The following is a 16,378-nucleotide window of genomic DNA, read 5'->3' as shown; positions in this document are numbered from 1 at the left end:
ATTATTTAAAACATCAGGTGTTATAACTAACCATGAAATAAAAACCGTATGATTTTTTAATTAAATTAGAAAATATAACAATAAAGACATAAAAATCAATAGTAGGTAAATAAACAAAACAACAACTGTTTTTTGAATGAACTAATCAGTTAAACAGAAAAAACAATGAATACCCTTATTTATTGTTAACATGAATCCAAAAGAAAAAAATAATACTGATTAGAAAATCCTTAATTTACATGTGTTAGAGTTTAAGAATAAAAGTGCATTCTAATTCACCTTGTAAGGTCATTCCCATAAAATTCTCTAAGTATCTGAAGTCTACAAACAAAAACGAAACATGTAGACAGTATGTTTATTGAGATTCATCGGTAAGGTATGTTTATCTGTCTGAAGGAAACTAAGGTTATTTGAACTCAACGATACAGTCGAAAATGTTCTTGTTAAACTATTTAAATCCTATAAGAATCTATGAGAAACTGATATTCTATGAATCAGTTAAGAGGTTACAATATACTCGTTGATCAATAGACTTTTAACGGTACTTTAGTATTGAACTAATTGTAATCAAATAACTGACTGAAATCCTATTCAAATGACTAGTAACATGTTCAGTTTAGAAAAAAGCACTGGCATAGGGTATTATGAGAAGAAATATTTTTTTATATTTGACTTTACTAACTGAAAATTGATGAAGCAAAGGGAATAAAGAGTGAAATTAAAAATATTTGAAGCCCTCATTATGATTCAAAGTAAAAGCAAGATTTAAAAAAGAAAGATAATTACATGTGAAAATTATATTTGAAATATTCTCAGCGATTGAAATTTAAATAATTCCAACGTTTCGTCCAGCTAACTTGTCTGGACTTCTTCAAGGTAATAATCAAAATCATCAAAGAAATATATAGCTTTTTAACAATCAAAATTATACTGTGTTAAACCAAACAAATTTGGATGTTGATTTTTGTAAAATGGGATAAAATGAGTCAGTTAACTATATTTCTTTGATGATTTTGATTTTGATTGTTACCCTGAAGAAATCCAGACAAGTTAGCTGGACGGAATGTTGGAACCATTTGAATTTCAATCGCTGAGATTATTTCAAATATAATTTTCACATATAATGACTTCTCTATACTCAGTGCCCAATTTCTGTCAAACTATTAGTTCTAATCTTGATGAATATTCGTACAAAGATAATTACAGCTGGGAACTATAGTGATCCGTTTCATACCAATGGAATTACGTTTTAAATTCTCCAACCAGATTCTGTCAACCTAAACGGTCAAATAGTATCAATTTTTTATAATACATACATGGCTTACAGAATGCTTTATGGAACTTGATACACCGTCACAACCAGATAGGGTTTACCAAGTAACACAATGTTTTTACGGTTGTATGACAAATAGGATGCAACGGTGATAGAGCTGAAATGAGTAACTGAATTATTTACCCAAGTAATTTCACCACTATTTGAGTAACGTTTTTTACCTATAAATACGTATTAGCAGCAAATACCACTCATTCAATAAAACCAAGTTCCTACACAGTCTATCTTCTTCTATGTAGTTGGATTGGTCAAATGCAAAGAGTGTTCGTAGGTAGCTGATACAGAATTCTGATCATATCACAAATCTACATGATTTCTTAAACAGTTCAGCTAAAATCTCAAGACTCAAAGGAAAATGTGTGAGATTAAATAGAGATCAGCTACAGTACTAAGAGAATGATGAAACTCGTACCTGGAAGCTAGTCTCCAGAAAAGCTTTACTCCTAAACCGCAAAAAAGAAAGCAAAAGGCGAGAAACTAAAAGGAATCTTCACTTGGAAGGTCATAAAATCAAACTATTTATAGGATTACACGTAACCTTGAGCATTTTCAATTCTCTTGGATACATATGAAAATTAGTAGTCCATTAGGTAATTGTCCAATCAGGATAAGGAAAGCATAATCGATCGTTCTAAAAGTCTTATTCGGAAGCATCTATAGAGCGCTGATTAGTAGAAGTATTTCTGAGATTTTTCCTGGCTCTTGGAGACTTTCCCAGGAATTATTGATGGCCTACAATAGATGCACACTTCTACACAGCAAATAGTTCTAATTTGGTATATGTGGGAAACGTCTTTTAAGTAGCAGTGACCTAAAAAGGTAATAGGCAGAAAAACTTATAGCACGTTTTAAAAGTTCGAAGACCAACTTAGAAAGACATTTTTAAGAACGACATCTAGAGCTGAAAGACAGGAATTTTAATACACACAAAAGCGGGGATATCGCACTTATCTCAAAAGTTCAAACTTTTAGATGTTTGAACAAATACAGACATATAGGACAAAATAACTTACGATAATAAAAATTAGGAACAGGTGACTCAACATATTATACAGAAAAATTACCAGTTTACCAATATATAAATAAATATAAATAAATACACATATTCTCCAAAATTTCAAAAAGATAATATCACCCTATATTTACCGAGATCAGTGGTTTAAATCTTAAATATTAAAATCCCTTTTTCTCTCCTACTTTATTTTGAAATTAACCAGAGACGGCCGCATAAACACGTGAACAAAATAAGTATCACATTTTTTTTAGTTGTTACCATTACATTCGTTCGTGTATAGTAATTATTATCTTCTCTTTTTGATCATTACACTTTTATTAACCAGTTCATGTGTATGATAAAGATAGAAGTGAAAACAAAAGTGGAAGTAATCAACGCAATGTCTATGAGAAGGAATATTTCATACAGAACAAGTAAACACTAATGTAGTGAAGGAGAACACAAGTGAAGACAACCGATTATACTTAGCACAAAATTACAGTTACTTGATAAAATAGAAAAACCATACTTCAATACTTCATTTGCAAAAAGTTCACTAATTGTCTCAGATTTCATTGTTCCTGCATTTTCATACCAATTGCTTTCTGATCCCGTTCTTCCCTCCTCGATCTTCTCAACCTTCTGCCGCCAGACATTCTATCCCTGACTAACATTATATACCACTTATGTAGACATAAGTAGCGCACACCACACTAATACTATGGCTAATGATAATAATAGTAATAAGCGATAGCTTAATAATTTTATACGCCTTTTTAGTTGTACACATCCTGTAGCAGCAACATAATATTTATGGTCGTTAATTATATTAAATATCCTAGTATTGTGATGTTTTTGTTATATCATCATGTTCATTCATTGCTTATATTTCCTGACAGAATTAATACCTAACTTTAGATATGTGTATGATTGTACAGTTTGATAATAAATTCGTTAGAAAGAGACTCCTTCGATGGATTCCCATTTTTTATTTAAAAAAATAGTTATATAAATAGGATAACCCTTCCGATCATTATAGTATAAATTCATGAAAAGAATTATTCATCAATTGGTTGTCTGTTTAATACACAACACCTACATATTGAATATTAGCATTGCACATGTTCAATCAATCAATCTGATTAATAATGAGAGATAAGTTTACTAGTTGTCATCGTTATTTATTCTGCCGTAAATGGATTTTTTTGTGTAATAGATCAAAATTAAGTAACAAAACAAATAAGAAAACAGAAGAAACATAATCATCAATATATGACATGTCGATCGATTGTTTAATAATAATAATAATAATTTTAGGCACCCAACTGTGACTACCATACTGATGAATGTAGAGTAAGTAAACATGTTACCAGTGGACATTACTATTGCCACTAATGTTATTTATATCTATTATGACAAATAAAAAAACATTTTATCAAATTCATTAATACAAACATGAATACTTAAATGTCTACTAATCTAATTATAATTTATAAATTTCAACTCCCCTAGTATAATTCTCTTAAAAGAATTATTTTATCCGGTTTTTAGGAATTAAATCCCCAATAAAGTAAACCAGTAAATTACTTCGATCAAAAATAAGAGAAAAATAGAAAAATAAAAGATAATGAAGTTTTAGCTCCATGTTAATATTGAGCTGGTTTAACTAATGGCGACATAGGACGGTCTTCGAGTTATATATCACGAATTGACTGGTGTTTTCAATATGAATCATTGAACTTCGGATTCGCCGGATTAAACGTGTCGTTAACACTGCAAAATACAAGTATCCTAGTTATTATCTCGGATAGGGTTGTAGGTGTGTACTCCTAAGGAATCCTGGACTAGGACAAAACATTTGTCCAGTGTTCCATGGCTTTCAGTGGTTCTCAAGATAATTTCATTATAATGTAAAAACAATTAGCTTGAGAGTGGGGTTGGAAAAACCCATTTTAGTCCATAAAAAAGACAGTAAAAAGATGATAAATTCGTCATTAGGGAAAAACCACTATTCTATTCCTGGTTAATTTATACCTGAAACTAATAACATTAAATTATTATGATAAATCAATCAAGGATAAACTATTTAGAAATTTCATAGGTTGAAATCATGGGTCGATTGAAGGTAGACCACCATGGAAAACCTGGAAGCACTGGACGGCCGTTTCGTCCAGGTATGGGACTCCTCAGCAGTGCGCATCCACGATCCCGCACCACACGGGGTTCGAACCCAGGACCTACTGGCTTCGCGCGCGAGCACTTAACCACTAGAACACTGAGCCGGCATCCAACGGTGTTAATGTCTAACTTCAACCAATCCACGAAGTTGCGCCACCGTACACCATTGTCTTCAGTGAGTTGTTATCTCACAACAGACCTGGTTGAACTCCACTGGTAACGGCTTCTCACTAGAACTCCAGGATTTTTTCTTCAAGTCGGTCACTAGTGAGCAGTTGATTATTATCAGAATGGGTCTGTTGTGAGATAACAACTCACTGAAGACAATGGTGTACGGTGGCGCAACTTCGTGGATTGGTTGAAGTTAGACATTAACACCGTTGGATGCCGGCTCAGTGTTCTAGTGGTTAAGTGCTCGCGCGCGAAGCCAGTAGGTCCTGGGTTCGAACCCCGTGTGGTGCGGGATCGTGGATGCGCACTGCTGAGGAGTCCCATACTAGGACAAAACGGCCGTTCAGTGCTTCCAGGTCTTCCATGGTGGTCTAGCTTCAATCGACTCATGATTTCAACCTATGAAATTTCTTAAAAACTCTCCACAAAACCCATTCTGATGATAAACTATTTGTACAAGATAATAGAGATTAATGTGACCAAACCTATACAACAATACTTAATGTGATTAAGGAACCAGAAATATACGCGCGGAATGAATACTTCAGATATAAACTCCTAAGAATCCGAAAATGTTAATTATAAAGTGTTATCTTTGAAGAATTTAAATATCATTCATCCTTCCACTTATTCTTTGATGGTGTATAGCTTATGGTTAAACAATCGAGAGTTTATTTAGGGGATTACAGGTTTACTCCGGTGATCTTAAAATAATACTAACCACAGTCAGACGTGCAATATAGCTTATACACATAAACCATGTTATTTCATCCATAGTACAAACCAAATATATGGGAAATGAATTGTATAAATAATGTAACAAACTAATCTAATTCAACCATCCACCCGGTTCACAGATCAAAACTAATCAAGGAAAAAATCAGTTCTTTAGATTGTTGTCTGCTTTGTCTAATCAGACTCCAAAGCTATTTAGATTAATGTTTGTCTGCTAACATACACATGAATGAATACATACAACAGTTTTCAGGTTTTTTTGTTGTATCGATTTTGTATAACTTTAATCGATATCAAGCTCAGTAGCAACTGAATGGTTGGATAAAATGAGTAAGGTTAGAAAATGTCTGAATCAGCACACAAACATACATACGAACACCTAAAGTGAATAGATGGAAATACACAATACACAAACAGCATTCATGACTTGGACAAGACCATGACAAAGTCCTTGTATTTGTTTATGTGTTTATGCTGCCACACATTTTTGCTCTCACATGACTAAAATGACAAGTTAGTTAAATAGAATGACAGACGGGCAATGAGTGGCGCCTATAGAGAACTCACATCCATACGCATATACACAACCTAGTCCTGTCTTATGTCAATGGGGTGGGTTTGAAGTGAAAAACTGAGGGTGGATAAAGCAAACTGGAATGTGATGTATAACACGTTAGTATATAAGTATGTTTGTCTGCATAGAAAAGACAACTTCATCCTGTTAAGGAAAGGATATTTCTGACCTAAATTAATAGAGCAAGTAAAATTGAGGTGGTGGGACTACCATGAAAACAGCTGAGGAGTAATCAGTATTATAACAATTCAAGTCAGGCTGTAAATCCCCTACTGTGCATGTTGGGTCGGGTCACATAAGAATTTACCCTACGGGAATTATATCCTGTCCAGATAAAAACAAATCGATCAATGTCAGTTTCTTTCGAAAACTGCAAATCTATGGTGAGTTGAACTTCTCGGCTCATGCAAATGACCCATTAAATTTTCCAAAACGCATATACCCATTCAACTAAAGATACCTAACATACCAGAAAGATTTTATGATTATCCATAAAAAAACTATGGTTAGTGAATGAGTACTAAATGCTTTCAAAAAATTAAGAAACAGATACTACTGATGTTGAATAAGTAGTTAGAAGCTACAAACCGAATCAGTATCAATCACTAGCTAAACGTCCGATCAACTAATTACATAAGCTAGAAACAGTATCAAACACTACTTCACTATCAGTAAAATGATTGCGGAGGTTAAATATTGAAGGTTGCTTTAGTCAACTTATTAGGCAAGCTGGAAAATTCAACAAATACTACAAAACATTACCTGTTTAACAAAAGTATTTATTATTGAGTGATTAGAAAATATGAAGGACTACTCATTGAGATTTTAATGTTAACGGTAGGTGAAAGTTGATATAGACTATCCCAGATTGCTTTAATTGGTAAGCATTGCTTATTACCTTCTAAATAAGTCAGACATATTTTGGTAAAATCTTACATACTGAAGCATAAGCAAAATGAGAACAAAGAATAACAAACCTAGCACATATAACCGCCTTCAGTGAACAGTTCAATTTTTTCCAAAAAAGATTTACACAACGTGCTATTTATGATTGGCAAACTGAATCTATGCATTATTGCATGAGATTTTATACTGTTTTATACTCATCAATTACGAACCTATTTATTCAATAATATTATGAAGCAAGATGGTACAAAGTGATAAATGAAAACAAGAATTATCAGAAGTATCTAAGATTGTATTGTGTCAGATGACTAATACAGTTTATACATCAACCAATACGTCGTAAATTTGAACTACTCCAGGTTTACACCAGAGTAAATAATAACAAAGTGGCTCTCATAATGAAAAGTGAAGACAAACTTGTATAGAACTACTAAACTATATAACTATCTCTATATGCATATATTATCACATACGCTATGGAAGAGTAAAAGGATTATTACTCATTCCATCTGTATAGTGCCGTTTTTTGCACCAATGTTTTTGGATATATGAGGCATTAGAATTTATTAATTCAATTGGTGAAAAAAAGAACCATGATGATGATAAGACTAAATTTAAAGTGCAACAGTTGTTCAGTATTTTAGGATTTCTGATAATCCCATTTTTCGGCATCAATTGTTAATGAAAAATACCTTGAATGATTTAGTTGGACAAAATACTAAGGGCTAAGACATAATGAAAGTGGTTATTATCGAATGAGGAGTTAGTGTGAACAGATTCGGATAGGATCAGTTTGTTCCTTCCTTATGAATGCCAAATAGCATAAAACCTAGATCAAGTAAGGTTACCTGTAGACTAACTCCAATCACTTAACATAGTGTAATGTCGTTGATTACGAAACTGGGTAAGTTGAGATCAAATCTAACCATAATTTCGACCTTTTCAAAACTCATTAATACACCACATTCGCGAACTATTATACTAGATCAGTTTAACCGTAGAATCTTTCTTAATCTAAAAAGATAATTAGGTATAGTACTGAAAGAAATATTTTCCATATGCGTCCGGTATGAATGTATTTACCCAAGTATTGACCCTGAAGATTCGAATCAGAAAACAATTGTTAAGAATGATTGAGCGATGGAGCGGTAACACATGTTCACATAGCTAACGTTTGACCAAATGAAATCAAACTCAAGTTTAAAGGATAAGTACTAATGTTCTATCAGCAAAACTAAAACAATAGTTGAGTCAACCAAAAATCAACTTTTATTCCACTATAATCGATAGACAAACTAGTTTCCATAAGATCTGTATTCGTGTACTTCAAAATAGTTTATGCTGTTATACTTGGTGAGTTATGCCAAAATAATATTTAACAAGTTTGGAAAAACATCTGTTTCAAAATGCGTAAATTCATATTAAGTACTGATATCGCGAACCAGTCTTAATTAGAAAGCCATCGAAAATCTGAAAGTATTGGACGGCCATTCTGTTCTAGTATGGGACTCCTCAGCAGTGCATATCCACGATCCCGCAACCGGGAATTGAACCCGAAGCACTCGGTTCTACGCGTCGATGCCTAGCCTCCAGACCACTAAGTGGGTGGCCCTACGGTGTACAGGTCTTACTTCGATCAATTCATTATATTGGGAGACCATCTTTCACTGTCTTCTTGAAGTAACTTCAGATCGCCACAACCCTATTTCGATTATTATTATTATTAATTTATAAGTAAATGTGTGAATAAAAAAATAATTACCTAGACCATGTGCATAGGCTGTTGCAGCTGCTTCAGATAAAAGTCGACGTGTTGTTAACTCTTGAACTGGTGGTCTAATAATTGACTGTTGCTGTTGTTGATGATGATGATGCTGATGGTGATGCTGATTCTGATAAAATTCTTGAAGACCAGATCGTACTGAAATAGATGGAGATGCACATGATGTGATAAAGGAATGAGTTAATGACGATGACGAGGAAGAAGTTGGATTATTCGTATAATTATGACGTCCTATTAATTCAAGTTGATCGTCTGCATTATTATTATTACTGCTAGTATTACAACGTGATAAGTGGTGATAAGCGGCTGCAGCAGCCGCAGATGAGTAATTATTTAGATTACCAAATGCACTTGAATTCTAAGTAGGAAATGAAAGAGAAAAAAACAAACATTAGAGTTAAAGGAACGACTTGTCATAACAATACGAAAGTGGTCCATGCAAAACTATGTGAAATCTTTCAAATAATACGTTCATGTTCAAAGACCACAACACTTCTTTAAATTGGTAGTTATATGGAAGTCGAATAGTTTACTATAACAATTGTTTCATTACGAACTGGGATCTACTGAATAGTCGAAAAAATTATCAAGTCATATATTGGGAACTACTCAAGATGAACACTTATGACCTCTTTGGATATCTGACTGTAATTATACCAATAAGATTGAAGTCAGATGTTGTTCATATAAGTATATCAAGTTAGGAATGAAGACATCCTAGATAATCAGATTGGAAGTGAAAAAAGACAACAGAAAAATATCTGCGCATAATTCCAAATAGCAATGAATCAATTGAAATCGACTTTCTTTGAAGCACTTCCCACATCTGGAAATCTGAAGTTATAACCAAAAATATAAACACTAGCCTTTCAGAAAGATCTTGATCAAAAACATTTAGAGAATAAATCTATTTTATATCGTAAAATACATGTTATATTTATTCGCCATATGACGGTATGTAGTCGAGTGATCTCTAGCATTAGTGACACACTGAAAACAGGAGTTGACCAAGGAAAGTATGGTGGGATAGGGGGGAAGTGATATTAGCTGAGATGATTTGTTTTCTCTCTTTGTACGTACACAAAAAAGAATTTATCAGGTCATCTGATCCTAATTTTATATATATGCGCAAACAGGTATATATATATATATGGGTGCATACTGCAGGAAGATCTTGTACTAGATGCAAGACTCTTCTGAGCGAAAATAAATTCGAATTCATCCCCTGCATTGTCTGCTGACAGATCTGCGGATTTAAACAGTAAATACACCATGTTAAATGTGATACAATGTAAAATGTAAAACTAACAACCAGGACATCCGTTTCTATATCTTAGATGAGTGGATGAGAAGAGACAGAGAGAAGAGCGGTGAAACCGTAAATTCATATTATCGGAAACAATTAGAAGTTTCATCAAGAGAGCAATCATGATATTTAGAATTTTTAAAATAAATTTACTCAGATTCATTAATTATCTTTTTTTAATATTCATTTTCGCTTCATTATCATTGAACAATAAGAATCAATAATTATCATTTTCATTACTTAAATTCAACATAGTTTATGACATCTACTTTGGTTCCATTGTCCTAAATAAAACAGATTATCAACAAAAACCATACTAATAGAAGAGTTGTAGTCTGATCACGTCAACTGAGTATAATTATTAAGCAAACTAGACATTTTTATTCAAGCTTAACATTTCTTTCTGTTTAAATGAACAAATCAACCCCATATACTTAAGCGTATAAGATGTCAAATATCTTCATAAAAACTTAAGGACAAACTTATCATGTGATAAGTGACGTTGACAAAGTACTGGTAGACAGTCATGATAGTCTGAGAAAAAATCTACTGATTTCATAAATATTCCAGTTTTGTAAATGTTAACATGCACACAAGTACACAGATGAACACTCATTAATTCAACCATATCCAATTATAAAGATGAACAGTGGTGAATAAAGCGATGAAGTCCACGTGCTTTTTGGAGATTAGTGATACATTTTGACTGTGTTACATATAGACAAAATAACTAAGTACACTAATTAATACATTTTATATCATCACATTCGACTCCATTAGATCTGTAGCAACAATGAAAATCTCCCTTCTTTTTGCTAAAAATCATATTTTGTATAAATATACTATCATTAACTCATTTTTGGAGCACAGATTTGTATAATTGACTTTGAGATACACTCAAAGTTTGAGGGTTAACGAAACTACCCGGTTGCTTAGACCGAAATAGGTGGAGCAGTGTTTGAACCTGAGACAGAAAGTCAACTGCTTTAACCATCGCAACACTTGAATTAGGGGTCATTTCCATCATGGGTTGCATAGGAAACTGAGGAGTACTGAACAGCTGTTTCGTTCATCCAAGGCACTCCTAGACAGTACATGCCCATTACTCGATCAAGTATTGAACCTAGGATCTACATGCCTTCAGACCAACCCTTAACATTTAGACAACCGATTTCGAATCCAATGGTCTACTTTTTCGAACTCAACCAATTCAGAACCTGGAGGTTTTAGATTTGAATACTGATGGGGGTCTTGTAAGAGCACTGATAAAGAACCTTTTAATGATAACTCAGAGCTTATCTAGTGAAGAGAGCCACTTACAAATATGTTATTTCTTATATCAACCACCAGACTTCGCCATCTTAAAAAAATAACACGAAAGTGGACTGTTGTAACTCACCCTTCAAGTCAACCTCATTAGTAGTTGAGTGCTCAGAAAGATGAATCACCCAGTAAGTCAACCATGTTTAGGGCAAAACTTACCGTGAATATATATGGGTCTAACTTGTTGCACTTCATATCAAAACAATGAGAGAAAATTAACAAGATACGTGACAAAAGAGAAGGAATAACAATAAAACTATAATGAAATCTTCACAAGATAAATACAGTCCAAAATTTATGAAGATAAAGTAATGAGAAATTAGGAATGACGATTGTTTCAAAATTTAGAGGAAGAAGAGGAAATAAATAAAACTACATCACTTTGAGTGGTTCTGAACCATATCACCCAAGGTCTTTAACCATAGACTAATTTTGTTGCACAGACGCCCATCTGAAAGTCCACATATACCAATATGATACAGTCCAGCAGTCGACAAATTCAGGAATCAGTGCTGTCATAAACTTTTCCCCGTGGCTCCTTCCAAGTCAGAACTGAACGTCCGAGTGGAAGGTACTTAAACATGTGTAACAAACATTCCAATCAAATCAGTAAGTAAAGGCTTGTAGTCTCATTAATCGACTTGCCGTTTTTACCTAGTACCTTACTCATGGCCTCAACACTGCTCACTCGGAGGTTCAAGTATCTGAGACCAATATTTGGAATACATGTAAGATAAAAAAAGTGTTTCCTACTTTTTGGGTTTGTTTCAGAGCCGTGAAACAATACAGTGTGCCTCAAAGATGAGCACACAAACAATCAAAATCAAAAGATTGGACCAGTGAGCAATATAATCGACTCTTGAATTCCAAAGAGGTCGGTGGGCCTCCTCGCCTGTTTTATTTATTTGGTTAAACATGGGGGCACGCACCATTCGATTTGTTTGAGGGCTAGGATACTGCCCAAACACCCAAACCAAAGCAGGTGGTCTTCTTAGAGAGCTACTCCCCGAACCTTTGACCTAAAGGTCTAATCCACTAGACAGTGGAGCAACGTTAGGAGATGCAGTCCTATGGTAGCCAATGACCAACAGTGGGTTCATACACCATTTGTTCACTCAAGATGCTGGAGCCCATTTGCACCATTGGGTTTGGAATCAGAATTTTCCAACTTCCATAGGTGGATCATCCACATCCATTAACCAGGTTAAAACTCCGGACATTCGCTTTGATAAACGCCATGAAAGCTACTTATATTTGTGCCTAGCTACCAACCTACTAAAGCTCATGAAACTTCGCTTCAAATATTATGTGATATGATTTGTGTAAACCAGTTAATTGATTTAATATTTAGTACATTATTTAGATAACTAAGTAATTCACCAAAACTCAACAGTAATTACGAATATTTCCATTTGAGTCATTCATAGAATATTTATATGGTTGTGAAAAAATGTTTGCCAAAGATATTCCAATATATGGCCCATTGATTACTTTACAAATGAAGGGAAGGAGAGCTTAATTACTTCGAATATATCGTTTATTGTAATGAGAAAGACTGAATTATATACGATAAATAAATAAGAAAAACTTGAAATGGTGGAGTCATAATAGAAGTCTCCATTTCACGTTCAAAATGGAATGATAAAACTAGCATCTTGTTCATCCACACAAACCTACTACCATATATAAGGAATGTGATAGTGAAAAAAAAAGCTAACAATAATGTTAACCATTTATTTATCAAGTATTGGTAAATGGTGGTATGATACCACTAATTATAGTCATTTGTAAAGTGGTTACAGCTTCTCAATGAAAGCTTAGGTTAAGCGAAAAACGTTCTTTCACGATTAGAGTAGATATGATAAAATCCTATAAAATCATTTTCCTATTAAAGGACGTAGCAAGTCAACTGAACTACGTGTATGTAGATAACCAGTTTACTTCTTATCTTAGCTTGAGTGGAATAGATGTGTGAGAAAAACAACGGTCAAACTGAAATTTGATACGAACCCATGGAGTCTGGTGTCCATGATATAGGCCTGAAAGATAATGAAAGCCGGAAGATGAATATTTTCAGTAAAATATTCAAACTGAATTTCGAATAACGTTATGATTTTTACTTTTCACCATCTCGCTTAATCCTTGAAGTTTAAAACTAGGATAACAGAACCAACAAATTATATATATTGATTAGGTACAGTTATAGGATAATCTCACGACAATAGGTGTAAGCACAATGCATAAAAACAGAAATAATGAATGACATATAATATCTTAAAACGAAAACAAGTAACTTCACACTGACGCACAGTTACGCATAAATATAAATAAACTGAGTCAATTTGTATAAATAATTTTTAGAAAATCAGAATTGGAGTTAAGAGACATAAATTAAACAAATAATTTAAAACTGGTTAACCGGGTGATTTCGTATAATTTGAATGTGTTATGCATCAAGAACTCGCTTTAGACAGAAGAGTGCAGAAAACCAAAGACCACTAAACGAGTTTCTAGCTTTAACATGAGATTCATCAGAGGTTCCCACCTACAACTCAAACGAAAACAAACAGGAAATTTGTGGCTTACACGAGACCTTCGAACCGCAAAATCGTAACCCAATGTTCTACACCTTAAACTCTTTTCAACTAAGTATAAATTAAATTCCTTGTCCAATGTCAACTTTTATTTGCCGTTTCACTGCATATCAATGACACAAAAGTATTATCCACAAAGTGAGACTTTAAGGCCTTACACTTGATTTTCATGTGGTTTTGTAGATAAACATTGTTAAAGTCACATACTGGGATAAAATGATCCTTCAGTGCCTTCTGGTTTTTAATGAAAAATAAGATGTACATATATTTAACAACTATTCAATATTATTTTAAGGTTAGACAGATTAGCAAAACAATAAAATATGCATATTTCTACATCTAGTGATAGATATACTGTTCACCTAGTATCTGAGTTGAAAAGTGATAGAATATATCGTATATTATTTGTGCTGGAAAATTCAAGATTTAAAAGATACTTATTAGAATAAAAATGATTTATGCATATTGTACAATAAAACGATGCAGGGAATATAAATACAAAGTTGTACAATTCTGTAAGCGATTAAATACTGCTATTTAAATAATAAACAGATAATTAGATAAGAGATCCCCATTAATTTTGGTAATCTGTATGCTAAAGTTGTGTTTAAGAAATGGGAAGATGGGTTAGTTTCCAAAGAATCCAAATTCTGAATATTGAGTGGGGGTTCAAACTCTGGTTTGGTACACTAAAACTGTACCTAGTTACTAAGTTGTTTTACGCTTTTTAGCTTTGATTTATTGATGCACAGGGTCCAGCACTATAAAGTGGGGGTATGTCTTTGAGTGTAAAAAAAATTAACTGATTACAGCTTAAAATCATATATGATCTATAAGAAATATACTAATGTAGAACTTTTTACAATGACAAATTAACTACTTGGGGATGATGATCATTGAGTATATACTGAAACTATCTTTGAACTATTGATTGACTGAATAAACTGGTATTGGCAAATAGTCAGAATTTATGAAAGGTAATTGAGCGAAAGAAATTTTCTCATATCAAGAATTAAAGGAGAGAATTTTTCTTAAAGCAAAATTCAGATCAACTTGATTCTTTTGACACTAGTCCTCGGAGAAAATCAGAATAACACACACTCAAATTAGGCAATATCTCACACAATTAGATTAACAATTTAAAGCTTTGAACAGACGAGAAGTTTCCACCCCTTCCAGATGGTCCACCTACGCATTTATTTGTTAATACAAATCAAGTTCATATTTTTTCCCTTAATGATATCCCTCTCGTTCAATTGTATTCGTTAGTTGATTGCTCTGGTCACTATAATTGCAGTGGTTAGACAAATGGAGGGGCAGACTGATTGATTGCATCGATCTTATGAGTATGAAAGGTTGGTTGCCAGTCTAGTTAGTAAAATTGATTAAACTCAGTTACTTGGTCAATTTATGCTAAACTGGTCTAAACGAAGTCTGAATTGCTCAGTGAAAATCTCATGATCAAATATGTCTTCAAACAAGCTGTCCGTTTACTAGTCTATTAAGAATCTGGAGGCATGAAGCGTGTAAAGGTGAAATGCACCTGGATATCAGGTGACAAAACACAGTTCTGAATTCCACCGATGATTGTTACTCTGGCTGAGACATTTGTGGGGATGGGAAAATAACAATGGAAGTATCAGTTAGTGTGACTTTATATAATGTACATTCCCAAATAAGCAGACCGAAAGAACAATTTACTCGATAACATAAACCATATATTTTTGAAATTAGTCATCTTATAGATGAAATAACGACAAAATATTTGGGAAGGGGTTTTGTGGTGATTTTAGTAATTTGAAGAGTTGAAATCATGCGTCAATTAAAGCTAGACCACCATGGAAATCCTGGAAACACTGGACGGCCGTCTCGTCCTAGTATGGGACCCCTCAGCAGTGCGCATCCACGATCTCGCCCCCCGCGAGGTTCGAACCCGAGAACTACTAATCGCGCGCGAGCACATAACCACTGGACCACTGAGCCGGTATCCAATCCACGTAATCGTGCCACCGTACACCATTGTCTTCAGTGAGCTGATATCTCACAACAGACCTGGTTGAACTCCACTGGTAACGGCTTCTCACTAGAACTCTAGGAAATGCCTCTTGAAGTCAGTCACCAGTGAGCAGCCCAGTGCTTCCAGGTTTTCCATGGTGGTCTAGCTTCAATTAACTCATGATTTCAACTACTGAAATGACAAAATATTTGATAAGTTCTTTTGAGTTCAAAATACGACAATTTAACAATTGGAATAACTATTAGTGTATATGATAACAAAGATTAGTAAAGGATGAACTGGTCAGTGTCGATGCGAGTAAATAAAATGTAAGTCTGATTAGTATGAGAGGAATACAACTTGATCATCGATCAATCGCATTAGTATGTGTTGTTCAACACTGAAAATGAACGCTTAAGGAATGTGGGAATACGGTTTTAAAAAACGCGCTTCAATATCGATCTAATCAGTGTGAATCACCACGT

The 16,378-nt window shown here is 33.7% G+C and overlaps 1 protein-coding gene across 1 annotated transcript in view; it reads right to left on the bottom strand.

Annotated features, from left to right (window-relative positions):
- The window catches only part of MS3_00010924 (uncharacterized protein), a gene marked incomplete at both ends in the record, with an annotated part of 69,208 nt that overhangs the window by 4,952 nt on the left and 47,878 nt on the right, over positions 1–16,378 (bottom strand). The window contains one exon of the mRNA XM_051219336.1: positions 8,654–9,032. Coding sequence (XP_051066565.1) covers positions 8,654–9,032 — 379 coding nt within the window. The remainder of the gene's footprint in view (positions 1–8,653; positions 9,033–16,378) is intronic.

The sequence above is a fragment of the Schistosoma haematobium genome, chromosome 4 (genome assembly GCF_000699445.3).
Source record: "Schistosoma haematobium chromosome 4, whole genome shotgun sequence".
In the NCBI taxonomy this organism is placed as follows: domain Eukaryota; kingdom Metazoa; phylum Platyhelminthes; class Trematoda; order Strigeidida; family Schistosomatidae; genus Schistosoma; species Schistosoma haematobium.
This window is presented reverse-complemented; position numbering and strand designations above follow the sequence as displayed.